Source organism: Ptychodera flava, chromosome 18, assembly GCF_041260155.1.
Source record: "Ptychodera flava strain L36383 chromosome 18, AS_Pfla_20210202, whole genome shotgun sequence".
Taxonomy (NCBI): Eukaryota; Metazoa; Hemichordata; class Enteropneusta; family Ptychoderidae; genus Ptychodera; species Ptychodera flava.
The window spans coordinates 10,684,704-10,711,936 of record NC_091945.1 but is presented as its reverse complement, the minus strand read 5'-3'; the positions used below and the strand labels follow the sequence as shown (position 1 = coordinate 10,711,936).

General features: G+C 37.7%; 1 protein-coding gene across 1 annotated transcript; it reads left to right on the top strand.

Moving 5' to 3' along the window:
• Positions 1–1,304: 1,304 nt before the first annotated feature.
• Positions 1,305–18,517, top strand: LOC139117792 (NXPE family member 4-like). Its single transcript, XM_070681045.1, has 5 exons — positions 1,305–1,405; positions 10,730–11,013; positions 11,575–12,120; positions 15,569–15,621; positions 16,107–18,517. The coding sequence occupies exons 1-5, from the start codon at positions 1,307–1,309 to the stop codon at positions 16,841–16,843; spliced, it is 1,719 nt and encodes a 572-aa protein (XP_070537146.1). The 5' UTR covers positions 1,305–1,306; the 3' UTR covers positions 16,844–18,517.
• The last annotated feature ends 8,716 nt before the right edge of the window (positions 18,518–27,233 follow it).

Below are 27,233 nucleotides of genomic sequence, written 5' to 3'. Positions count from 1 at the left end.
AGAACCACAATACAGTGAACTTCTTACATGTTGTTGGAAAATCTTATTCTACTATTTTTTCATATGGATATATCCTCTGATACTTCTTGACTGACATTCATTGATATCATTGCATAGTAATTTTTTGTAGTTTGTAATCTCCCAGTATTCAGATTGTAAACCATTTTAATGACCTCAATTAAAATTGTTTAAAAAAGGTTTAATTAGCAAATGTGACCTTTTCATACTGAAAACCAAGAATGATACATCTCTTTCAAGAGAACGCATTTTATTAATATTCAAAACCAATTTTAATGCATCACGGCCGTATGGTGTCTGATAACAATGCTACTGTGTAAGGGATGTATCAGCAGTTTCTGTGCTCAAACAGCATGAGTCCTCAAAACTAATGGGCTTTGTAAGCCAGTAGAATCTAATCGCTAATGAACTTATACCTTCTGCATACTTACTAATTGATTTTCTATCCTATATTTGAGAGTTTAGAGCCTCAAAAGTCGCAAAACATAATAAAGTAATTTTCCCGTCCAGCGCCAAGCATTCCCTTGAATTCGATGGGGGCAGCGCTGAAAAGTGATATGGCGACAGCGGCGTGGAAGTTACCGGCCTACTTTGGGTTTCATTATTACCTGCCAACCTGAAACCAAAAGGAAAACTGGCGATTGCGTCGTCTTATCAGGACACCTTTTCACCAACTTTGAAACTAAACCAGCTGCTTCTTTTTAGTCATAGTAAAATGGATAATATTGTTTCTTTTGCGAATTAAGCTCCATAAATTATTTTCCTTCCTTTTCGATTTGTCGATTGCATGTTGATATTAGCGATTGACATTGCTACATGACAATTTTTGCAAATTTGTGCTGCAGAATAACATTGTAAAGAAGATAGAGGAGTTAGTATGAAACCAGGCTATATATGGACATCGATATCCACTTCACAGAATAAATAATTTAGCTGCAAACCGTACACATGTAATGTTCTCCGTCCAGCCTGTATCGGCTAATTTAATCTTCATCAATTGCGACAGAGATGTTTGTATGCATGCGCTTACGTTACAGTCATCTATTACAGCATTTGTGAGACATGACAAAAATATTCAAAGTGAATGCCGCCAACTCGATCATCCACCATCGAACTAGACGGTAACACGCTTTAAGTGTTCACAAATGTCGATAAAGATATTGAACTCGGATAGAACTATCTATGATTGTCTCTCAAATTTTACAGGTTGAGGGCACGTGACAATATTTTCTATTTTCACTAAGCTCAATTCATTGCTTTTTGTCGATCACTTTCTGAACAGATGAAGATGGACCGTGTTCAATCAAACTTCACAAAGATACTTAGATCTACTGTGCTCGTTGTTCTTGGAATGGCTCTTGGAACATACATCTACGTTATGGTAATAGTAAGTATTAAAAATTTGCAGAATATCTACTGATAAGAGAAGCTGTAAACCTTAGTCCGGTATTTTATCGTGCTTTTAACCTGACAATCCTTTCCTTCGATTATTTAAAAAATAAAAACGCCACCTGGTCGGATGGTAGGGTTAATAGCTTTCATATTTGCGTAAAATTAATACATGTCTTGAATATGCGTTGGAAACTGCAAGCTGTGCCATTTGTGCCATTAACGGATTTTATATTTTGTTAGATGTTATTCATTTTGATCGATTGTGTGTGCCCATTCTTGTAATGTAGAAAGTTAATCCCAACCATGTACTTTTTGATCACATTCAGTTGCAATCTAGTCCAGTCAAAATAGGGTTAGACCCACCACAAATTGCAACAGAATTTTTCTCTTCACAATGCATTTTGGAGAGGTAACCAGAACAACAAATCAAAAGTTTACTCGAATCTACCTCGGAGAAATATGTCTAATTTGCATAAGTCAATTATGGCTGTCAAATTAATGCCCCATAGCCTTTAATATCAATAAGATTCTGGTATAGTTACTAGCACTAGGAACCTATCAAAAAAACTGAAGTCTTTGAACATTTGTGGTTAATTTTGTGTTGAGTTTTCTATATATGACGACTATTAATGTTTATTAGCCGTCTGCATCAGAGGAAATGCCATGAGGATTTGACCGGTTAAGAAGGGCTTGACAACGCGATTTCTGCATTGTGAAGATTCATTACGTATTTATGGTAATCCCTGGCCAGCTGTCAATATCTTTGTGGGCTTTTGTCTTTTGGCCTGCTTTGCATATGACGTCGTTGGACACGACCTGCCAATCACCAAGGTAGTCAATTAAACTATTAATTGACAGGCTTTACCGACTCAATTAATACTATCCAGCAGTATCAGTCATATTTTAATCGCGTGGCTTTGGTGAGCACAACGTAGGAACGCGTGCATTTCTATGTGAACGTTTCACTTATGGTGTTGTTTGTACCATTGTGCGTTTGAAGTCCTCGTTTCAAGTACAGTATTACCTTCAAGGTGTATTAATGTTCAGTATCATCGCACCGAGTGATACCCACGGTGAAAACCGCCTGTTTTGCCTACTAATTACTGTCCGTCGCTGCCCATCCTAAATGTAGCCTATCTGTATAGCTACAGTAATCAGTCATATATAATATATAATACCCCGCGCCTTACACTTTTTATATAAACTTTTAAAATCATAGTCCGAGTCGCAAAATTGTTGACTTTCGATCCGATATTCAGGCTGATCATTGAATCGCACCGGCGCATCCATGTTTACTTGCCCCATAAACTTACTACTCTGCAAAGGGTGGGTAGATGGAATTCCTGAGCCAAAAATAAAGACGGGCGAAACTTGTTGTGAATCCATGTGAAAAACATAAATCATTTATCAGTTTTGATATATACTCCTAAATTGTAAGTTTCGGTGAATATCAGCGTCAGCGGCATAACTATCGGGTCATAAATCGGTGGTTTTGGGGGCCTGGTCTATGATTTTTTTAAGTTTATATAACAAGTAAATGTTGTGAATATCAAGATATCGACCTATTACTGTATTGAATAGGCCAATTTCGTGACGGGCAGTGCTAGAAGAATGACGGGCAGGGACGGGCAGTAATTAGTAGGACCGTTTCTTTGAATACTGTTTGATATTAAGTGACGGTCAAACTTTTGGGTGGTGCGCGTGACCGGCGGCACTGACACAAAATGGGTTGACAAGCAGATAATTTAGGTTTTCGTTCAGTATTGTTACCATTTGTCCATTGTGGAAAACATTGACGGAAAATCAGAGAAAACGGCCCCGCTCCGAGAATAGCCCCGAGACGGGGACGGCCACACTTGTGGTGTTGTTTGTACCATCGTGCGTTTGAAGTCCTCGTGTCACCTACAGTATTACCTTCAAGGTGACTGGCTTACTATTAAAGTTCAGTATCATGGCACTGAGTGTGTTACATTTCATGATGTAAACCACGCAATGTTTTTTTTTATATCGCAAGGATTAATTTTCGCTTTGTTGGTCCTCGCGAAGTTTGCGAAAGTTTCTCGTCCTGAAAAATTTTCCGGCCACAGTAGAACCCACTCATTTTTTTCTGGGTAACCTGTGACCAAATGTACGTATTAGTAAAGTCGATCATACGGGGAAATAAAGGAGTATTAAAAGCAAAGTTATATTCGTCTATGTCCGTTCATCATCAAAAGTCAAGGCAAGCTGGTGATCCTGAATGATTTCATGGCCAGTGTAATAAAGGGAAAGTGGCTTCACACATCACCTATCCTTTCATGTTGTGTTTTAGTGTGTATTCTGTTTAAATCATGTTTTGGCTGTTAATGTGAAAATCAACAACTGTGTTATTAATTTTAATCAAAGCCATGGCGTGACGTGAGCGTAATCTAGTGTGAATAAAATAGCAGTGATTCTTTGACCCAACGTTTCGAAACCAGTTACTGGTTCCTTCATCAGTCGCTTACAGAAATGAGTAGATCTCAATATTTTTAATTGTTTTTCCGTATTTTCTGTGTCGATCTGTTGTTCTTCTATCAGGGACGCTAGAATGTTTATGTTAGGATCGTTTGGTGTTTGTTTCTCCGATGTTTTTTTCCTCATGTCGTGAACTTTGGCATTTAACAGTGTATCGCTGATGTTTGAGCTTCTCTTGTATGCGATGATCGGTTTTTTTGGGATTAAATTCCTTAATGCTTCGTCTTTTCCTATGTGTTCTCAATATTCACATAGTGCCTGTTTCATAGTTTGTGTTTTAATATTGTTTTGTTGTATTTTCTGTGTCGATCTCTTGTTCTTCTAACAGGAATGCTAGAATGTTTATGTAAGGATCGTTTTGTGTTGGTTTGTTCGTTGTTTTGTTCCTCATGTCGTGAACTTTGGCATTTAACAATGTATCGTTGATGTTTGAGCTTCTCTTGTATGCTATGCGATGATCGGTTTTTGGGGCAATTAATTGTACGTCGAGCTTAAGGAATGTGGTTATATTCGCGATGTTTTATTCCAAATTATTTCTTCTAGGGCAAATGCACATAATTTATGCTGTTGGAAATACTGGCCTCTCATAAACAAGACAATAAACTCAATATGTGTGCATCTTTACTTTTATTGTCAAAGTACCAACGACACCCACAAAATACAAAATGATTCAGTCCAGGCATCTGCAACTCTGCCATCCGACTGGTCAACAGGAAATCAACCATAGGTGTCTTTTGGCACGCGTATACGCCAGTCACCTAGGCGACGGTAATCCGCACCACTTATCACCATCGGGAAGGTACTCCTCCCCCTATACCACTGGCGATCCCGCCAAGGCACTGCGTCATTCGACCAAGCATTGTTATTGTAATTTCTTGCATAAAATTAACGGCTGAGTTACCCGGTCAAATCCTCTTGGCATTTCCTGGCATGGAATAATATTTTTTTTCCTAAATAACATTGAATTCATCTGTTTACGACATTTTTTGTAAGTTTTATAGGTGTTTAACTCACAGTGTCAAAACATGTAATCTGCAGTGTTTACTGTTTAAAGTAAAGACGTTTATTAAATGTTTAATTTTTAAATTAGACTGAACCTCTTTATTGACGAGTTCATCTAGAAGTACATATGGAAAAGTAACACTTTTGTGTATTATGAGACGTAAACAAACGGTTTGATAGTAATTATATTTGCTCATGTTATTCGAAGTTAGGACATTCAGCGGGATTGTCAGTTCTGGTGATTTCTAAGTGTTTTGTCTGTGTTTCTAATTATTTTGTATGTAATAATCACTTGTTTTGGAAATAGAGTCTTTAAAAAAACGTTTTCTTAAATTCACACCACTTTTCAGTCAGGGCTTGTTTGATTCTTTAGTTCTGATGTATGCACTTTATTGTTGTGAAAATAGACTCTTTTTCTTGCTTTTATTTGTTACTTTTCGTTCCACTTGCCTTGTTGCTTTACGCACTTTTCCTCCGATGATATGTTCTCTTCCCCGTTTTTCTTAATGTCAGTCTTGTCGGTTTTTCACCACAGTATTCCACTTCCTGTGTAAAATCATTTTTGTTTTTGCATGTTCTAATAGTCCTCAATGAGCCCCTTTGTTGCCCTAGCGTGAAATGGCTTTCTGCGTTTTAACTTGAATGTATCAGTTGCTTTTGTTAGTTCCGGTGGCGAGAATTTTCTTTGTTGTGTCGGTGACCTTTAAAATAGACAATTAGGCCTGAATAATTTTTTTCTTGATAAGAGTTTCAACCGGAAATTTAAAAGGTGATGCATTTTGTCGAAGATGTTCGATTTAAATTCATTGGCTTTGTGAATGACTTTGTGAAAGAGAATGATCTTGTTCTCGCTGACATTGAGAGGCTCTCATCAAACACATTCACTTTTTTAAGCGATTCATGTGTAGCTCGCAGCTGGCTTGACCATATTATTTGTACAAGAGCGGCAAATAATATTTTCGATTCTGTCACTGTTAACTATGATTTCATTTACTCTGATCATTTCCAATTAATTTATACGCTCAAAACTTACTTGCTACCAAAGATAAGTTCAAAGCCCAAGAAAAATGCTTGTAGGCCCTGTTGGAACAAGCCAACTCCCACCCATCTTTCACGTTATAATTCGTTGTGTGATAAACTTCTCTCAAATGTATAAATTCCCATTGAAGCATTAGTTTGCACAAACCCTAACTGTTGTGTCCATTTCGATGATATTGATATGTTCCATAATGACATTGTCTCTGCTTTAAATTTGCAGCAGAAAGGTGTATTCCGAAAACTGCGTGTTCCAATAGTCATTCTGTCCCAGGTTGGAATACATTAGTTAAAGATAGTCACGATAAAGCCCGAAGTGACTTTCTGTTCTGGAAAAATCATGGGTCTCCTAAATCTGGGCCTTTGTTTTAGCTAATGCGCAAGTCGAGGGGGCAGTTCAAATGGCAACTTGCTCAATGCAAGAAAGCCGAGAAAAAACTTCGTGCACAGGCTTTGGCAGAGAGCGTAAATAATGATCAAAAAGTGTACTGGAAAGAGGTTGCTAACCGTAAAGGTAAAACACCAACTCCTTTATCGGTAGATGGTTGTACAGAAGTTGTGAATATGTGGGGAGATCATTACGTGGATATTTTGACAAAAACTGGTGTAGACTTTACACCTGTTCTACCTAACATTCCGTTTTGTCAGGATATGCTTGTGCACCATGATGAAATGAGTGATTTCATTACAAATCTGTAAACAGGTGCATCATCTGGTATCGATGAGATCACTCCTGAACATCTAAAATATGCACCGTCTCGGGTGTGTGTTCTATCGTCTCTTTGTTTCACGGCCATTCTTATTCATGGGTTCGTCCCAAGGCAAATTATGAAGACTGTTTTAGTTCCTTTACCAAAAACCCAGGTGGCGATATTTCTGACAATTCTAATTATCGCCCCGTTGCTGTTGCAACAACGACTTCTGAATTGTTTGAGAGGGTTTTGTTAAATCGCTCCAATGGATTGCCTTTCTACTACAAACCATCAGTTTGGATTTAAACCAGAACATGGTACTGATATGGCTATTTTTGTATTGAAGGAGATTTTGAGTTATGATAAACATCATAACACGCCTGTTTTTTGTTACTTTTATGGACGCTTCCAAAGCGTTTGATTATGTTCGTCACGGCGTTCTTTTTCAGAAATTGATGTCGAGGGGAGTTAAGCCTTACTTAATTAAAATTCTGTTCTATTTATACACATTTCAAGATTTTGTTGTTAAATGGAATGGTACTTTATCTGCACCATTCCAGTCTAGAAATTGAGTTAAGCAGGGCGGAATTTCATCAACGATATTTTTCACTGTTTAATTAGATGATCTCAGTAGGAATCTCTCAATGCTGTCGTTCGGATGTCTTCTTGGCGATTACAGGGTGAACCATTTAATTTACGCTGACGATAAAGTTATTTTTTCTACATGAGCTTACGGTCAGCAATGTTAGTCAATTGTTTTGGTCATTATGGCAGTACAAACGCAATATTTTTAATGAGAAAAAGACAGTGTGTATGTTAATTCAACATGGTATTCGGAAACTCAAACCAGTTTCAATTTATCTAAATGGTAGACTACTGACTTATGTTATGTTTACAAATACCTTGGTCACTTAATATCTTGTGACCTTAAAGACAATGAAGATATTCAGGCACAGACTCGATTTTATACGCTAGAGGTAACGCTATATCATTCGCGATTTTAAATTTGCTTCTTTGACGGTTGTCATTTATTTTCTGGTTTTTTTGTGATATTCCGTACAGTTCTTACTTGTGGTGTAATTTTTCTATGAAAATGTTTAATAACGCTAGCAGAGCATATTCTCAGATATTTCGTAAACTAACGGGTTTTCAATATAGTCATGTTCAAAGTAATACTCTATTACTTGTTAATCTCCACGTTTTAACCTTTGAAGAAACACTTAGGAACAAGTCGTACAGTTTTCTGAGCAGATTGCATCTCTCTAGTAATGTGATTGCGTCCTCTGTACTGTCCATGTCAATTTTTTCAAATAGTTTGTTATGGAATGTTTGTTGTCGAAGACTATTTTAACTTGTAGTGTTTTTCTTATCTGCTATGGATTATTTTTTATCCGAAATAAACAATAATAATAATAATAATAATAATTGGGGTCGTGTTGCATTTCAATAAGAAAATACTCCATCTCAGAATCTCAGCCAAAATATATTTGTTACGGATGATGCTGTATTATTTTTATTTCTGTATCGCGAAATGCAATATCAGCTGTATAAGCTGTGAAGCTGGAGATCCCATACAGCACCGTCCCAAATATTTTTTTCAGAATTCATTGTTAAATTCAAACCTGTTGTTTCTCTAATTTATTTCTAGCATGGCTTGCATATATTTTGTTGGTGGATATCCGATGATGTAATCGTTTGGTAACGTTTCCAGATTTAATGCCCTGTTGACTGAGTCAAATGCTTCATTATGTGATGTACTAGAATGTCCATTTACTCTTCGTCTAATGTTACCAAAGTCGCATTGTATAGAACTTAGATTTTCTCAATTTTCTGTATAAATCTGTTTGTGTATGTTATGCATTTTTTTGTTTTTTCCACGATTTGTTTCGAAATGTTTCGAATAGTAAGACACCAGAGTCCACTTATCGAGCGCTGATGAACTTTGTGCCTCGTGATCGAATTTTGTGTATTTTGGCAGGAGGTATGAAAGTGGTGCCTGTATTTAACGTTGATAGACTAGGATATTTATGTGGTAATTTATGGTTTTTTTTATCATACATTTGTTGTTAGGTTGTTTATTTCTTTTATCGTTCGTTTTGTGCCATCTGCTGTTAACTTTGTCTGGGATCGCTACTCTCCCAGTTGTTGCTGACATTTCCTTATGTTATCATCAGTGTCTAGGGGTGCTGTTCCCCTATATTTATCATATTTTCAATTGCTATCTTCTTATTTTAGAAAGAATTTTCAATGCCTTGAATTGTGTTCAGTAAACATCGTTTGACTGGTTTTTAAAGGGAAATTTAACAAGTGTCATGTACTTAGCATTCAACTAGCTTTCTACACTTTGTGTTTTTTGTCGTTCTGTGAGGTCCATTTTGATTTCAGTATGAATGAGAACTTCATGATTTGTTTAAGTCTCATAATATATCGAAGTGTCATTTTTCCAGATATACATGTTTGTATCGGGTAACAGTTGGATTCTGTTGGGATGATTAGGTGTTTGAATGAATTTTAAATCTTTGCTTAGTATGAAGCTTTCAATTTTGAAAGTTTGTGTATTGATAAGGTTTTTATGAGTCTGGCATTGTTTACAACAATACTAATTTTTTGTATCTGCATTTTTATTAGCTTTTTTTTGTTTATTGTAGTTTTGCTGTTATATGTAATGTCTTCTTGCCTATCATCGAGGGGATCTAGTAAAGATGCACTCGTCCATAAGCAGGGAGTTCAGTTTAAATAAAAAACTAAAGATTTTGTACTCGTCGTTTTAAATAAAAACCCAGTAAACATTACAGATTGCATGTTTTGAAAAAGTACAATATTAAACACCCATATTAAAAATAATGCCGGACACAGATGAATCCAATGTTACGTTAAGAAAGAGAATATATTCGGACGACTAACAGTCGTTTTCTGTTTTCATATATAGAAAGGTCACATAATTATTAAAATCGCATGACGTTCATACATATCAAATAGTGAAAGCGCATCAGCATATACTTATATATATCTGTTTTAAGTCATTATGTCAGTCTGCCAAATTCCATTTAACTTTTTTTTTCAAAATGCAGTATATTTATGGAGTATTTTAACACATTCAGGTACCATAGACACCTATTAAAATAAACTTTAATTCTGAAATGGATCGTTACTATAAATAAATTTATAGCATATTTTTCACAGTTAACAGCTTAACAGTTTCTTCTTGATAGATTCCTACTGCTATTAACTGTACCAGAACCTCATTGACATTGAAACCTATGAAACAATAGGACATTTATTTGGCTACCATATTTAATTTATGCAAATTATCAAAGCGTCTTTTTAAAACAGTGAAATAGTTCCTTCATGCGCAAGAAATATATTTAAACTTTAAAATCACCGAAATAGCTTATTTAATACGTGGTATATGACCGCAAATGTCCTTTGTAGGTACGTTGACAGCCATATTGGATTATTGCAAATTAACAAAGTGCCTACGCAAACCATTGTATCTCCAAAATTGTTTGCCTGTACCAAACAAATATAGTTTTTACCGTAAAATCACTAAAATAGCTTGATTAATACTTAGTATATGACCGAAAATGTATTTGTTAGGAATGTTAGGAATGTTGGAATTATGCAAATTAACGAACTGCCTATATACAACATTATATCACCTTATTGATCCCCGGGCCAAATAAGTAGTGTCAGACTTTGAAATCACTGAAATACCTTGTTTAACATGTGATATATGGCCAATTATGTTATTTTGTAGGATGGCTGGCAGCCATATTTGATTTATGCAAATTAGACATATTTACCCAAGGTAGATTCGAGTAATCTTTTGATATGTTGTTCTGGGAATCTCTCCAAAATGCATTCTGAAGAAAAAATTGTGTTGCAATTTGTGGTGGGTTGGGTGCCAAAATCTGGTAGATTGGACTAATCCAAAAGCTGAGTTCAAGACCTCTTCTTTATACTCTTTCCACCCACCGCTTGCTTACCTTGTTTGACTTGTATCGCTCACTTGTGCAGTTTTTATTTTCATAATGTTTTTAAATGTTGTAACATTTAACCTAAGGCATTAATTTGTCTTTTTTAAACTATATTAGGAGAACTATGAACATAAGAACGTGTACCCTCATATCCAAGATCTAGACGATGACACTTTAAAGAGGGTTGGTGTGAATCAATATCATGTGGATCCTGATCAGGTGCATGATGTCCAATTCCCATATAGAAATTTCAACCGTTTTGGTATGGGATGGATCGGTATTGTCGAGGAGTATGAATGGTCGTATAAACACCTGAAACGTGAACACCCGTATACGCAAGGTTATGAACCTCTGAAACCTGGTCCGGATTCAATTACTCCAACTTCAGTTTCAAAATCAAAGTAAGACAGCATAAAATTGTCGCTTTGCACATACTTTTTCAAGCAGTCACACGGCTTTTTACTGCCGAAAATATAAAGGTCATCTGTCCATCTCGATATTTTACACTTACCATTGTCATGTTTAAATTATCAAAGTTTTGTCGGTCTCACACAATTTTCTGTATTGTGTAACTTAATTCAATAGATATTGATGAAGCCTTCCGCCCTGCTAACCAAGATATTGTAGAATATTCCATACTTATTTTACGAAGTACAAAACTCCAATGTAATTATTTGAGTCACGTAAATGCATTTGAAAAACCTTCTTGTCAATTCAAAGGTTCACATAATTAGGCCTGCCAGAAAAATTCATCGAGATTGACAAATTCTGTAACCTTATTTCTTTATCTCTGTCACTGCTTCAGTTTCTGTCCTTTCTTCTTTTATATGTTACTGGCCGTTTTTTGTGTCTGTACCCTGACTCTCCATCATGTTTTTATCTGTCGCTTTTCATTGTTTTCTCTCTTTTCTCCATGTCAGTTGATATGTCTGTCTATCTGCCTTTTCGCCTTAACCACACAGAGTATACCTTCAAGACAAAAAGTCCACGTTTAGGAGAGGTGAATTTATACACGTAATAGTAGAAACAAGAGATGACTACGGGAACCAACGTCTAAGGGGAGGCGACTTCTTAACAGGGGTAATGTTCAACAAAGAGATGCAAGCAAGCACAGCTGCAAGAATGATCGATTATGGGAACGGAACATACAGCATGTACTTTTATGCAGGGTGGAAAGGCCAGGCCGCTATAGATGTGTCCTTGTCTTTCACAAGGGAAGCTATTTCATTTTTCGATTTAACGAGATTCAGAGATAGACGAAATCTGTGGTCTGCTAACTTTACCGATGGTAAAGTTATAGAAAAGAGTAACTGTACATCAACAAATGAAGGAACATGGGAGAATAAATGCTCGTATATAAATCCGTGGTCTCTTGGTAAGACTGCAGTGCTCTGTCACAAACCGAAATCTTTGCAGTGCAGCACCTTGACTAACATCAGTCAAAATCTTCATCAAATGGTCACGATGGCTGAGCAAGATGTTAAAGATATGCGATACCTGTTCGAAAGGCAAGTTTTATCGAATATCTCTGAGACATGAACCAATTCAAAACACAGTTATTCTGTTGCTTAACGATACATCAAACATCTAATGTAACAGACCGATTGATTGCTCAATTAAAAGAAGCGATCCATGATTAATTTCGGTTTCAAGAAAAACCACTGTAAAAGTTTAAAAAGTCAAATCAATTTTTTTAAAGCCCCAGTATTTGTAACTTTTGACCTTTTTTATGTTCGAAATTACATGTTATTCTCTTACATCCATCGTGAAATGTTGTTCAGTAAAGAATAAGCCAAATCTGTGCTCCTGTAGTGACATACAAACGCTAAATATTGCCAGATCGAGTTGGATTGCCGCGCGGGTTTATTGGCAACTTGTAGGCTGTGCACGTGACCGAGAACCGAGGATATAGAACTTTGGCAGAGGTGGCTGACATTCTATTCTGGTACCTTGTGCGTTATATACGGATTATTCAAACTGCAGTCGGCAGTGCACCGATGCGCACCCTGCAGTTGGTCACTCAGAACTCCGGGTACCGATGTAAAATCAAGACGACACTATATACACTTTGCTCACTTCTGCAGGCAAATAACAATCAAAATTTAGTAACTTGAAGTAATAAATTTCAGCTGATTCATGCTTTAGCGGCAAGGTAATTGGGAAATCGAAGCAACATAGTTTTGCAATGTATGGTAGGCTGTCGAATGCAGTGAAGCCGATGGCCTCTGGCAGCAAGTAAGGGAACCGTCAGTATTTACGACCAGGGGGTCATTCAAAACTTGAAAGCTATAAGGGGGTGCTCAAAATGTTTTTTCTTTGTCTTACTCTGTCCTCAATGGCATAATGATGAGTTGACAATATATATTTTACTCTGATACATATTAAATAAAAAGAAAATAAATACTTTACCAGAACAAATAAATATCAACTAGATGAAGCAAGGAAAAAAACTACAAGTACCTGCTACTACTAGCAATACTTATTATGAATGAGAAATAGTGACGGTGAGAATGATATCGTTCACTGCATAAAAACACGATAATACTTACTGTATTAGCATGGATTATTGTCTGTATTTTAGCTGAAGAGTGCATATACAGATGAATACAGTCAATAATCCATAGCTTGTATTCAGCAAGCCTGTATTCACGTGGATTCATGTGAATTCACGTGTATTATTCTATAATACAGGCAACTCATAATGTGAATTTACCTGTATTATTGCGTTTTCATGCAGTGGTTGTTCATGTACTCAATGGCACCAGCAACAGTAAAGATGAGGATCGACAGTGGTGATGATGATGTCACACAGTAGTTTTCTGCAGTCGTTACCCGAGGTGGAAGGAGAGGCCGGTCATGGAGAAATGTTCTCGACAGATATCACTATAAGTGCACAGGATCTAGGGAAAAATTGAACTGTTGTGAATCCATTCCTTTATATTATCAAAGGAATGTATATTTTAATTGACTTGAGTTCAACAACCATTGGGACATTAACCATACCATAATGACATGCTACCCATCCAAATTTAACAATACAATATGGTCGGAGACTGCTTATTAGGTGAGCTTTTATATATACATATTGTTACATGGGCTCAGGTAAGCCAAAATTTCTGTTAGAGAGGGGGTTACTCAAAGTCATCATGGTTGGCTGGGGTGTTACTCAAAATTTCGGAGTTTCTAATGTAATTCCTCCGACCCCCAGGTGGTAAATAATGACGTCTTCCTAAACAGCTGTGAACGCCTGAGTCAGAACGATAGGGAACAGTATACGCACGGCTGTATCTCAGCGACAATTTAGAAAAAAAAAACAATGGAGCAACTGCTAAGAAATTTACAGACTCTTGGCTCTTGGTGCATCAGTTTCTGAGCTTTTATACTGGTAAAAAGGCATTCTGAATACAGCGGTAAATTTCCTCCCAAACGCGAAAGGATAACACGCGGGCATTCTGCAGTGGACGCCGTCAACTTTACCTTGCTGTAGGCCCCATACCAATCTCGGCCCGGCCGCTACCCCGCTGCACTTGTACAGTCTACTACCTCCATGTAGCACAGCCTTACAGGACTAGTAGCCGGCCAAACACAGAAAAAACAACGCCGCAGTGTAAAATCCGTAGGTCAGAACCATTGATCATAAATTTTAAGAACAGTGATGTTTAAAAGTTTCGTATTGATCACTTCATGTAGGTTTATGTGAATGACTTTCTCATCGAGCTGCGTCTATAATTGTCCCGGGCATTGTCCATGCAAATTTGGGGCCTGCTTTAGCTCCCTCCGATCGTCTGTAGACTACAGCCAAAATCACAGTCCTAAGCAAATTGTACAGTTGTGAAAGTCAGATATATGTATCATGAATTTTATACAAAAATATGTAAACAACAGAATCAAACCAAGCGGTTAGTTTGCTGTCGGGCCGGGTGCGCAGGGGACGACTTTGCAGTGAGGCCGGGATCTCTCTTGTGTTCGAACTTCTACCATGCCTGGAGTCTATCGCATCGCAGCTAGCCGATAATTGTACTACTGTAGTCCTTGTGAGGATTAGATACCCGTTACGATCGATATTATTCGGAAATACTTTTAAATTTAATAAGTAAGACTTTTGTATATAATATAATTTTTCCTTTCAGAGCGTTTTCAATTACGGCAACGATATGCGAAGTTGGCAATGATAGAATGTGTTGCCTGCAGCTTAGCCTGGCCGTACACAAAACTTTGTTTGAGTAGACGGAGCAGAATCAGTCCCGTCATTTATTTTCAACGAAATTTTTATTATACTCCATACTGAAGAAACGACTAGTTCAATGATTACGATGGTGAAGTGTTGAATTTTTATTCATAAATGTTTTCTCTCTCAATTCAGCAAACTTGATCTCCGTACCGTCGGTCACAACGTGCAATGCCTTGCATGAAGCTTACAATCGACTGCCTCCGTCGTTAGTTTAGCTGTTCAAGACGTTTGATTGCACGGCTCATTATAGTCGGAACAATCTGTAAACACTTACATATTTATATCTTTCCGGTATTTCACCCAACTTTCGCGCGTTTTGAGCTGAGTCTCCAGTTTCGATGGACCAGACCTTTTCGAAGAGCATATAGTTTCTACGGACGCCACGGTAAAACTTGCATAGATGTGGTTGAGCATGCGCGGTGGTGTGATTACGTTTCGTTTCGTGTGTCAACAAAGCTGACTTCTGGTCCGGACAAGAAGTCATTTTTCACTCCTTTTACTGTTAATCGTGAGGCGGGCTGGGCATGCAAACCATGCGAGTCAGTATTAATTATGGTCTACTTTCACATACTGAGGATGTCATTTTAATCAAAAATATGAAAAAAATTGTTAAAAGTTACAAATACTGGGGCTTTAATATCTCCGAAAACAATCTAACTCATCAATTAATGTTTATTCATCTGACCTTAAACGGTATGACCTTATGGTAATTTTCGCATCTGTAGGAAATACAGAAAGGCGATATTTTCAGCAAGCCCTATCAAGGTAGTAATAAAAGGTAAGCCAACTTTTAAGAAGAGGGGCACCATTGTTGTTTATTATTATTGAGTTTGTGGTAGTTCTCATATGATTTGAACCTGAAAGTATGTTACTCATTAACTCTTGATTTGATTCAAACTCACAACGAACGGCACCCTGTCGATCAACTAGAGGAGATATCACTGTCAAAACCGCTCGGCTAAATCCCAAACCTTAAAAGAGTGGTCCAAAATCCATGCTATTGTTGTTAAATCAGATAAAAACGTTCAATTAATGGTGTTACATACTTCAAACATGGTTTTCCATCCTTGATTCACAGAAACGAGTGTGGGATCGTTTTGTACGATCAGAATATAATAAGTTTTGTATGATCAACCAAAAAAACACATCCAAACCACATTATCTTAACAAAGTTTGAATAACCCGACAAAACAATGACCCATACTCATCGCCTAGCCGATCAAGCTACATTGAAACTGATACACGCAAACTCCTGTTTTACAGATTCTAAAAGCCAACTTGATTTGCCTACCTGTGGACCGGATCTTCCCATCCCAATGTCAAGCGGATACTGGAAAAGCTACAATATATTTGTGCCATTAGTATGTAGAAGTCAGGATTGGACTCCCGAACAGAGGTTTAAGTGTGCATCAGATAAACTGTTTTTTTCCGTTGGCGATTCCACCTTGGGGCAGTTTAGTCAAGTTTTTAGGGATGAATTTATTATGGGTGGTGATGTTACAATAGACCACCATTACATAGCGTTACGAGGGGGATGGCCTGTGCAGAATGTGCATGAAATCATGTTTGAAAGCGATTTCATCGACAAGATAAATAGTTCTGTGTGTAGATCACACACACCTGTAGTCCTCTTTAATTTCTGCTTTCATTACGGACTGTGGTCAATTAGGGCATACCTTGACAGAGTATACCAAACTAAACTATCAGTTCTTAGACTTTTCCAGCGATGTCCCGGTGCCATTGTAATTGCCAAGCTTGCACATCCTCGAAATAACATCGACGTACCACAGAGCGTACACAGTGGAAACTACCTTTACTACGACATGAACAGGATGCTACGAAGAGTGTTTGGTGGAACAGGCGTTCACTTTCTCGATGTGTGGGACATGGTGGTCGCTCATCCTGATGACAACGACGTCCACGTCGGACGTCATATTATCATTCAGCAGATGGACATGATGTTTTCTCACGTTTGTCCGGACATGGTAAAAGGCAGTTGATGTGCTTTCTACCAGTGGTCGTTATCTGGTGATAGCATTCAGTGATATAAATATAATATGACTTCTTTTATAATATATTCGTGACGCAAATCTGTTTTGTGAAAATAGACTTAAACTTCTTAAAGAAAGGAAATAGAGTCGAGCTTTACATCAAAGCATAGACCACAGGTATTAAATTATTCAAGAATCGAGAAAGGCTCATGCAAATTGTAGACGCTTCCTTTGACACATGGTTTTAAGGGGTAGCTTTTGATGTCCCTTGATAAAAGGCTGTAAAGTACGGGCCGAAACGCTGTAATTGAGCGAGGCCATGTTGTAGAAAGAGGGTACAACGTTTGACAACCGAAATTAACGAAAGATATGTCCCGGCTGGAAAGTTTTCATCATATGACTAGTTTTGCATTTCATGTTCATGGTTTTGGTGCTAAAATGCAGTAAGAACATCTTCAAAGTTATAATACAATATACAATGACAAAACTTTTCTCTCGCTGATATGTCTACAAATTCGAAATGTAGTTCGCAACTTTGAGAGCCAAAAGCTGAGAAGCTTGTTTTTCTCGTTTTTTGACTTGTTTTGCCAAGTTGAGCTACATCCTGAGACTGGAAGTTATCAGGGAAATATTTCATAGCCATAATCGCAATACACGGCATAATCAATTACCACACTCCTTAACACCAATACTGGTTCTTTTAGTTGATCATATGTAAAAAACACGATTGGAACTAATTTGGGAAATTAGGATCTTCATATTTTTCAAATTTCTTAAAAGTTTTAGGTGCCGCAATCATACCAATCCATAATCCAATAACACTAGGTTATAATTTGTAGGACAATAGTTGTAAACATAGACACAAAACAGCACAGAACATACAGTAAATAGACAGTACACAAACAAAGTCGAATTCATGAAAGAAAGATATATGGACCTCTGGCTAAAAACCAAGAAGTGATGTCAGGTGTTTCGAAAATAGTAAGCGCATCCTGCCCCACATGTGGCACCCGCCATAAATCAATCTGTAAGTCAGATAGGTAGAGGCCACTAACTAAGGTCTCATGTCACCGATGCCATCGGTGATCATTTGTCGAAGAGAGATATTGTATTTATCTACCAGCTTGCGATACCTGCCAAAAAAGCGTTTGAATGTAGAGACAAATTACAAATTACAAATTACTCATAAAAAACAAGTGTCTAACGTTAAAAGAAAAGCAGATGAGGTTACATTTATAGATGAAATCGACATTGCTTCACCATCCAATTATCCCAAATTAGTTCCAATCGTGTTAAAAGTAGATCTTGTGAATGATTACAATAGAGATGTTTAATATTAAAGTTGAATCGTAACTTTAAACAAAAGTAATATCAATAACTCGATATGTATATAGTGTTATGGATGAGGTTTAACGTTTGTTAACATTCTCTTTATTACTTTGAACCCGAACGTTTCACGTAAGTAGTATTGCGTATTATGCATATATTATATATTATTGCACATATTCTTTAGTTGCAAATATGCGGGATTTTGTATTGGTAAACTAATAACCTTTGTCTGCAAATTTGTAGATTTTAACTGGGCAACATTCTAATACTAATACTATTGATATGTGGAATTAATTATCAATTGTATCCTTAGAAGAAAAAGTAAATTTGTGAAATAAAACAATTTTAAAGTTGACATTCTCTGACCTGCGGTGCATTTTTTTGGCCAGAAGCTCTCCCTTCTTCATAAATCATGAACGGTTTAGTCGTGAACATTGGGTAACTTTTGAACAAAGTTTGGGTCTTGATTTTAAATGCAGCCATTTAATATTTACATTGAAATATTGGCGCAGACACCTTCCTTTAAGGTATGCAATTATTTCTCATCAGTGGTATTGATAACATAGTGCAGGTTGCAGAGACGTCGGCACTGTCAATCAATCAATAACATCAGTTATACTTGTCGCAAAACGATATATTTATGTTGCAATATATAACAAAATCCCCATTCAGAAATTTTGCTGAATTTAAATAATGTAAACAATTCTATATACTATACAGCTGATATTAATTGTAAGCGTGTTACGAAATAAGGTAATTATCTGCAACTATCAGTGTATGAAAGCCCTTAGCAGAAGACAACTTGTGTTTGAAATATCGATCTTATATCTATATATCATAATTAATTAATTAACAGTGCCATATTATTGATTAAAAACTAACGGATTGGCGCATTTTTAAATTTTTATTCTTTTTTCTGATGAGGATTGTGTGCGATGTGTGATTGCGTGATTGCGAGTATGTAAGTGAGAATGGTTCTACATGGTGCATCAATTAACTTCAATTCATGTACATCGTCGATAAATGATAGCTGAGTAAACATTGCTTCCCGGCATGATTTATGATTAACCTCCACTTAAACACATTCTTGCAGCGTGACTGAAATATTAACTTTTACAGCCATGATACGGGTTTTGGACCACGATTGAACGGCTAAAATGATGGCCAAAGCATCTGACTTAAGTCTGCAAACCTGTGTCGGGATGGTAAAGTTTTATCATTTACCTAATGAGATAACAAATAAATACTTGAATATTATTCCGCAAAATAATCGAGATTAAAAGGCATTTGATGTCAGGACTGTTATGGCCTGATTCCTAAAAGGGATGACCACATCCCGTCGCGTATTAAGACACATAACGCATTTATTTATTTATTTACCTGTATAACTGGCAAAGCGACGTACGGGTACAACCAAATGAGGTAGAAATCGAGCTCAAAGGACAACTGCGCGATGTTCGTACGTTTCATTTAACGGGTCGCAAGATTCGATCATATTCTTTGTAACCACCATGAAATCACCGTGCAATTGAAGCTGAGCGACGTGTACCGGTTTCGCCCATAAAGCATTGCCTAATCGCATTATACCTGATCAGCAAGCTGTTAGTTTACATTTAATTTCAATAAATGTAATACACAGAGATCGCAAGCATCACTGTCGCCCCTAGCAACTAGAAGACTTCTTCAAATCTCGCGCTGGTTTGTTTACGAATGGAACTTTAACGTTTGCGGATAGCAACACGCATATCAACCAAAATGGAGTTAGATTGCCCCTATTTAGACAAAGTATGCACGGTGAGGTGCGGCCGGTCATTGCACATAAACAAGGGAACGTTTACCCAAACGTTACACGAATATGTTGCTCGAGGTTTATGATAATGTTTAGAAGATATCATAGTACATTAAAAAATGATTCACTGTTATCCTCCAATGAAGTAAATTACCTTATATGGTGTTTTACCTTCCATTTGGTAGATCAAAAAGCAATCACTACTCAAATCACAATTATCAGTCTGCACTATGTGCAAAACGCGAACAGATTTTGAGCAATAACTGTCATAAACAGGAACTAAAAATGACTACTCATTGTTGATATTGTCATATTGCACAGATTGCATAAATGTGTATTTTATTAGGGTCAATTTCTAGATCAGTTTACGAAACCGACAAAGGTGATGATAACTTTGTTATTTATCATTCACAACTCAGCCAATGGGTACGCCAGGCCAATAAATCAAATAAATCAAAGCAAAATGAAAGTCAAGAAAAGTGAAGTATTCGGGTTTAGTGAGAAACATACAGAGACATAAAGTAAGCTTATATTTAAATTGGTCAAAGATCTATTTTGAATAACATTAACATGAAATAAGATAATAAAGTAAACATGCGTAGGTATTACATAACAATTTCAGTATGGAGAACTATTCACACAACTTTTCACCTAAATGTTCTTTCAACAATTTGACAGTCTTCTTCAGTTGATGGAGGGCTGTCGACAGTTGTAGTAGTAACCGCAGTAGTTACGAGGACTGCTAGCAGACTAGACTTGCAGTAATGGTAGACCAGCCAGCGTTGTTGGCATACAGGCGGCAATGCACTACGGCCCAAAGGCGCCCCATTTTGTACGGTATTAGCGTCCCGAATTTTCGCCACACATACGTGGAGTGCGCGTTCGCAGAGTAAATTTCACCTCCCGCGTCATGTTGAAAATTTCGCCGTATTTCCTTGCTGCACAGCTAAATATTAATGAAAGAGTAACAGGTCCTATTTCCCGTATATGCTGCCCTTACAATTATAATATTTTGGGAAGAATTTCACATGGGAATTCCAAAAATACGTAAGCGATAACAGCCATATGCAAAATTACGTAAAAACACAGTCAACAGCAAAACGATCTTCAACTCGTCATTTCATAAAAATAAGAGGGAAACTCAAAAAAATAAAACCATTGAGTTTTAGTTACCCTTCATGATATCTGTCATGCCGAATATTATAAAAAATAACAGCGAAATGAAAAAGTTAAACCAACGGTTTTTTCCGGATGTATTTTTCATTTTACGATGTGTCTTATCAGCTCGATTTCCACAGAAAACAATGGTGTTTAATGTACTGAACAGACCGTACAACTCTCGCTCGTTCAAATTTCTCAATTCTGAACCAATGATAGTGAAAAATGGCACAGTGTTTCTTTGATTTATATACAAAATTCCTGTCATTTTAGTTTTTTGAATTTCTCGACGAAACATGTTTTAGTTGCATTTTATTTTTTCGATCGCTGAATTTTTGCTCTTGCCCTCAATAAAATGGCGATCTTACGGCGTTTGCATATGCAGAAACAGGGTCTTATATTGACGCATTTTAATTGGTTAGTGTCTCTTAAATTGTACAGACCAAATACCTGTCAGGTTGTTGTAATTTACACCAAATTTTGGCGAATATCAACCATGAAAATTCCAGTAAACTGCAAAAATAACACAGAACAGAGGCGAACGGGCGCACTGTAATCGTGCAGTGAACGTTATCGATCGATATTCTTTTGTCCGAAATTGTTACATTGTTGTCTCACTCACTCGCGTGTAGTTCCCTGTTCACAGTGGCGCCAAACTACGCTAAAGTGCGCCAAAATGTGCTGAAACGTACGTAAAACTATCACCAAAACTAAAAAAAAGTGTCGTCGATATACTTTCAGTACAGGAAACCAACGGATACCTTGATGTTAAAGTGTTTAAGTCAATATACGGGTAACTGTGGAAATGTTTATGACGTGACCTCAACACACGAGCGCCCGGCACGAGCGGCACCCAAACAGATTTTCGATCGATAATCTATTGAAAATAAATTGATACAATGTTCGCCGTTGTCAATAGCGACCGGCAGAAAGCGCTGTTCGATAGAAATTATGCTTCGCGGAATACCGTACACTGAGGCACACTTTTGGGCCGTAGTGATGGCACAACACAGGCAACAGTTCAGAAGTAATGCGTTGGCAGCACACTGTAAAAGCAATTTCTCAAAAGAGACAAAAATGGGAAAAACGCACCGATGTCTGCCCTTGCCCTGTATTGCTGTGTCTTGTTGTGCACATGTTTGGTAGGATCACTCATGATGGACAAATAAAATGGACGGATTGAGAAACACAGCACACCAGACTAGCCTTCACACTAAATCCGAGGACAGAACAACATCCAGATAATTTCTATTCAAAACTGCACCTAATGAGGCGCTATACACATCTAGTGTTATGTAGGTCATTTCCCCCACACTCATCATGACCTGAGTTCAATTAGTCTAGAACATTCTCAAGGTCACTGCCCTTGATGACCTCACAACCTTGATTCAATTAGTCATGTTTGGAATGTTCTGGAAAGTTGATTAGTTGTGTAAGGGAGATAATTTTAGAACAGTAATTAGCATGTCAATAAAAGTTCTAGATTGTTCTTATATGCCTTTATAAAAGGGACGTGCACAGCTTCCAGGCAGACTTTTGGGATCGTGTCTCTTGTGTGTTACTAAACTCCAGCAGTAGTCATTCTCAAGACTTTTCAAGACCTTCACTGCCAACGCTGGATTTATACTGTGGACTTTGTGCAGCTTCAAGCCTGCAAGGACTGTTCATTCATCCAACTGACTGTTACAACTCTGAGACTGGAGCTTTGCCGTCCCAGCTGAGATAAGTAGTCTGTACACTTTTAAAGCTTGTACTCTATCCCTAACTTAGCAATTAGTTTTATTTTTTGTAATAAATTTTGTTTAAACGTTAACTGCTGAGTTCACCCTTTTGTTCGTTTTCTCTGCACGTAACAAATTGGGGGCTCGTCCGGGAGACGAATATTTTGAGCCGTTTGACAACATTTTGACAGCCTTTTCAAACTACTTTACATTGTGAACTCAGCGAAATTTAATCATGGCGGAATTCAAGCCAGACGAATTTATGGAGGACCTTGATCAGGACACATTTAATTCCCTCAGAAAAGACAACCTCATAGCACTGGCAAATTTCCTTAAAGTAGATGTCAAAAGATCTATGCGCAAGCGAGAGATACAGTTCAAGATTGCAAAACATTTAGTTGATTCAGGCCATTTTGAGGAGTCTGCCCTAAAAGATTATGAACCTGAGTCTTCCTTTGAACTCAGAAAATTAGAGTTAGAAATACAGGCAGATTTGGCACGTGAAAAGTTAGCAATGGAAGAAAGACAGAAAGAAAAAGAATTACAAATGAAAGAAAAAGAATTGCAAATGAAAGAAAAAGAAAGGCAGGAAAGATTAGAAATGGAAGAAAGACAGAGAGAAAAAGAATTGCGATTAGAAGAACAGCGATTGCAGGTAGAAATAAAACGTTTAGAGCTTGGACAGTCAGGAAAATCCTTCCCTTCACACGGTTTTGACATCACTAAGCATTTCAGGTTAGTCCCCCCTTTCCAAGAAAAGGATGTTGATAAATATTTCCTTCATTTTGAGAAAATTGCTCAGAGTCTGAACTGGCCTAAGGAGTCCTGGTCTATGCTTTTGCAGAGTGCTTTGGTGGGTAAAGCCAGAGAAATTTACATTCAGTTGTCAGTAGAGCAGGCTTCAAATTATGATTCTGTGAAGGAATTAATTCTCAAGGGCTATGAGTTGGTGCCTGAAGCTTACCGTCAGAAATTTAGGGATTGTGAGAAGGTGAAGGATCAAACTTACGTTGAATTTGCTCGAACAAAAGAACAACTGTTTGATCGTTGGTGTTCTTCTGAAAAGGTCAGTCAGAATTATGACAAATTACGACAACTTGTTTTGATTGAGGAATTTAAGAGGTGCATTCGGAGTGACATCAAGACGTTTATCAATGAACAAAAGGCAGATACATTAGAGGTTGCTGCACGTTTGGCCGATGATTATTCGTTGACCCACAAATCTTCATTTCTCAGCAAACCATCCCAGTCCTTTTCATACAGAAACAATGCAGGGAAATTTAACTCCTCCTTTTCATCCAAGAATTTTTCAAAGGAGAGTAGAAAATCAAATGACAACAGTTCACAGAGTTCAAGTAACACTCCCACATCATCAGATCCCAAGTCTCAATCTCCTTCTGGCAAACAGTTTGGTACACTTTCTTGTAATTATTGTAAGAAAGACGGCCATTTAATGTCAGATTGTTTCAAATTGAAAAGAAAACGTGAAGGTCAAAGTGGTCAAAGTGGATCTAAGCCCACCGGCTTTATTTCTTCATCAACTCAATTAGAGTCTAATAATGTGTGTAACACATTTTCTGAGGTTAAACCCCTCTTATCCCCAATTAATGAGGTCAAGGTCAATTCTTCTCAAGATAGCATTATGGGTATTTTCGAACCATTTATTCATAATGGTTTTATATCACTTTCTAGTGATTTTTCTTCCGCTACCCCTGTCAAAATTTTAAGAGATACCGGGGCTTCCCAGTCTCTTTGTTGGCAGATACCCTGCCGTTTTCTGAAAAGTCATTTTCAGGTTCTAAAGTTCTTATTAAGGGGGTAGATTGTAATGACTACATTCCTGTTCCTCTCCATAATGTCTATTTGTCTTCGGACTTTGTTTCTGGACCTGTGGCTTTAGGTATTAGGCCTTTTTTGCCTTTTGAAGGGATTCACCTTCTTCTTGGAAACGACCTTGCTGGGGACAAGGTCATTACTAATCCACTTGTGACTGATAATCCTAGTTTAGATCAAAATCCAGAGCCAATAGAGGAAGACATTCCCGGCCTTTTCCCTTCATGTGCCATTACTCGAGCCATGTCAAAGAAAACTTCCGAGAATCAAATACTCTCAAAATAATGTCACAGATGTTGACTTAAATGACACCTTTCTCAGTCAGGTGTTTGACACGGATCATTCCGTTATCCCTCGTGGATTTGAAACTTCCAGTAAAACTTCTGCTGACCAAAGTCAGACATTTTCTAGATCAAATCTCATTGCAGAACAACACAAAGACCCAGATATTTTGTGTTTGTTTGACAGGGTAGATGATGAAGGTAAAACTTCAGATAGCTCTGTTTCCTATTATACAAATCTGGTATTCTCATGCGTAAATGGAGACCTCCAGATGTTTTGGTTGATGACGATTGGGCTATAAAACATCAAATTGTGGTTCCAAAGCCCTATCGTGCTGAAATATTGCGCCTGGCCCATGAAACGCCCTGGGCTGGTCACTTAGGAGTCAGGAAAACTTATCATAAAATTCTCAGTCACTTTTATTGGCCTAATCTCAGGCAGGATGTAGCACATTTCTGTAAAACTTGTCACACATGTCAAATGGTAGGAAAGCCAAATCAGACCATTCCAAAGGCCCCTTTACAGCCAATTCCTGCATTTCAAGAACCATTTTGTAGGATACTAATAGACTGTGTTGGGCCCCCTACCAAAAACAAGATCAGGAAATGAGTACATGTTGACAATAATGTGTACATCAACTCGGTTCCCAGAAGCCATACCACTGAGAAATATAAAGACAAAGACTATAGTGAAAGCTTTAGTCAAATTTTTCACTTTATTTGGCCTCCCTAAATGTGTCCAGTCCGATCAAGGCTCCAACTTTATGTCTGGTATTTTTCAACAAGTAATGGATCAGCTAGGCATTAAACAGTATAGGTCATCCGCCTATCATCCAGAAAGTCAGGGTGCTCTTGAGCGATTTCATCAAACTTTGAAAAACATGATTAGGACCTACTGTTTTGACACAGAGAAGCAGTGGGATGAAGGAATTCATTTTCTGCTCTTTGCTGTTAGAGAGTCAATTCAGGAGTCTCTTGGTTTTAGCCCATTTGAGCTTGTATTTGGACATACAGTCCGTGGTCCACTTAAGCTCATTAAAGAGAAATTCCTATCAGACGATGATGATTGTCTGAATATTTTGCAATATGTGTCAGATTTTCGTACAAAACTCTCTAAAGCATGTGAATTAGCCAGAGAAAATCTTGAGTCATCTCAGCAGTCAATGAAAACCAAATATGATAAAACACCTCAAAACGGAAGTTTGAACCAGGTCAAAAAGTACTTGTTCTACTTCCAATTCCTGGCAAACCACTCCATGCTCGTTACTTTGGGCCATACCTAATTGATAAGAAATTAAGTGATTTAAATTACATCATAATAACACCTGACAGGCGAAAAAAAAAACAGCTATGTCACATAAATATGCTTAAGCCATATTTGGATAGGGATAATCCTACTAAACAAAGCCTGTCAGTACAGTCAGTTCTGGCCATTATGAAGATAGTGATACTGAAACTGACTTGAGTGAAAATACTCTAAACTCAAAGCTGGGCTCGGTCAAGCTTCAGAACTCAGAAATCCTGGAGAAGCTGGAGTCTACAAAGTTGGCACACCTCCAGCCAGAACAACAACAACAGGTGAAAGAACTGCTCCATGAATATAAACACCTGTTTCAAGATGTTCCAACGAGGACAAACGTCATCTATCACGACGTTGATGTTGGGGACAGTAAGCCTGTAAAACAACATCCATACAGACTGAATCCAACAAAAGCGAAATATCTCCAGGAAGAAGTCAAATACCTGCTGGACAATGACTTTATTGAACCCAGTAAAAGTAACTGGAGTTCGCCGTGCATACTTGTTCCCAAATCAGATCACAGTTATCGTATGTGCACAGACTTTAGGAAGGTCAACACTTTAACAAAGACAGACACTTTCCCAATCCCGAGGATTGATGACTGCATCGACCGAGTGGGAAAAGCCAAGTACGTGACGAAATTTGACCTACTGAAGGGATTTTGGCAAGTCCCTCTGACGGATCGTGCTCGTGAAATATCCGCCTTTGTTACACCAGACGGATTGTTCCAGTACAAGGTGATGCCATTCGGAATGAAGAACTCTCCGGCAACGTTCCAACGGATGATCAACGACGTCATATCCGGGCTAGACGGGTGTGCAGCCTACGTTGACGACGTCGTCCTGTATAGTGACACCTGGGAGGAACACATCAAGCTCATGCGGAAGTTCTTTGAGAGACTGAGCAAAGCAATGTTGACTGTCAACCTTGCCAAATCTGAGTTTGGTTGGGCGAGGGTAACTTACCTCGGACATACTGTAGGACAGGG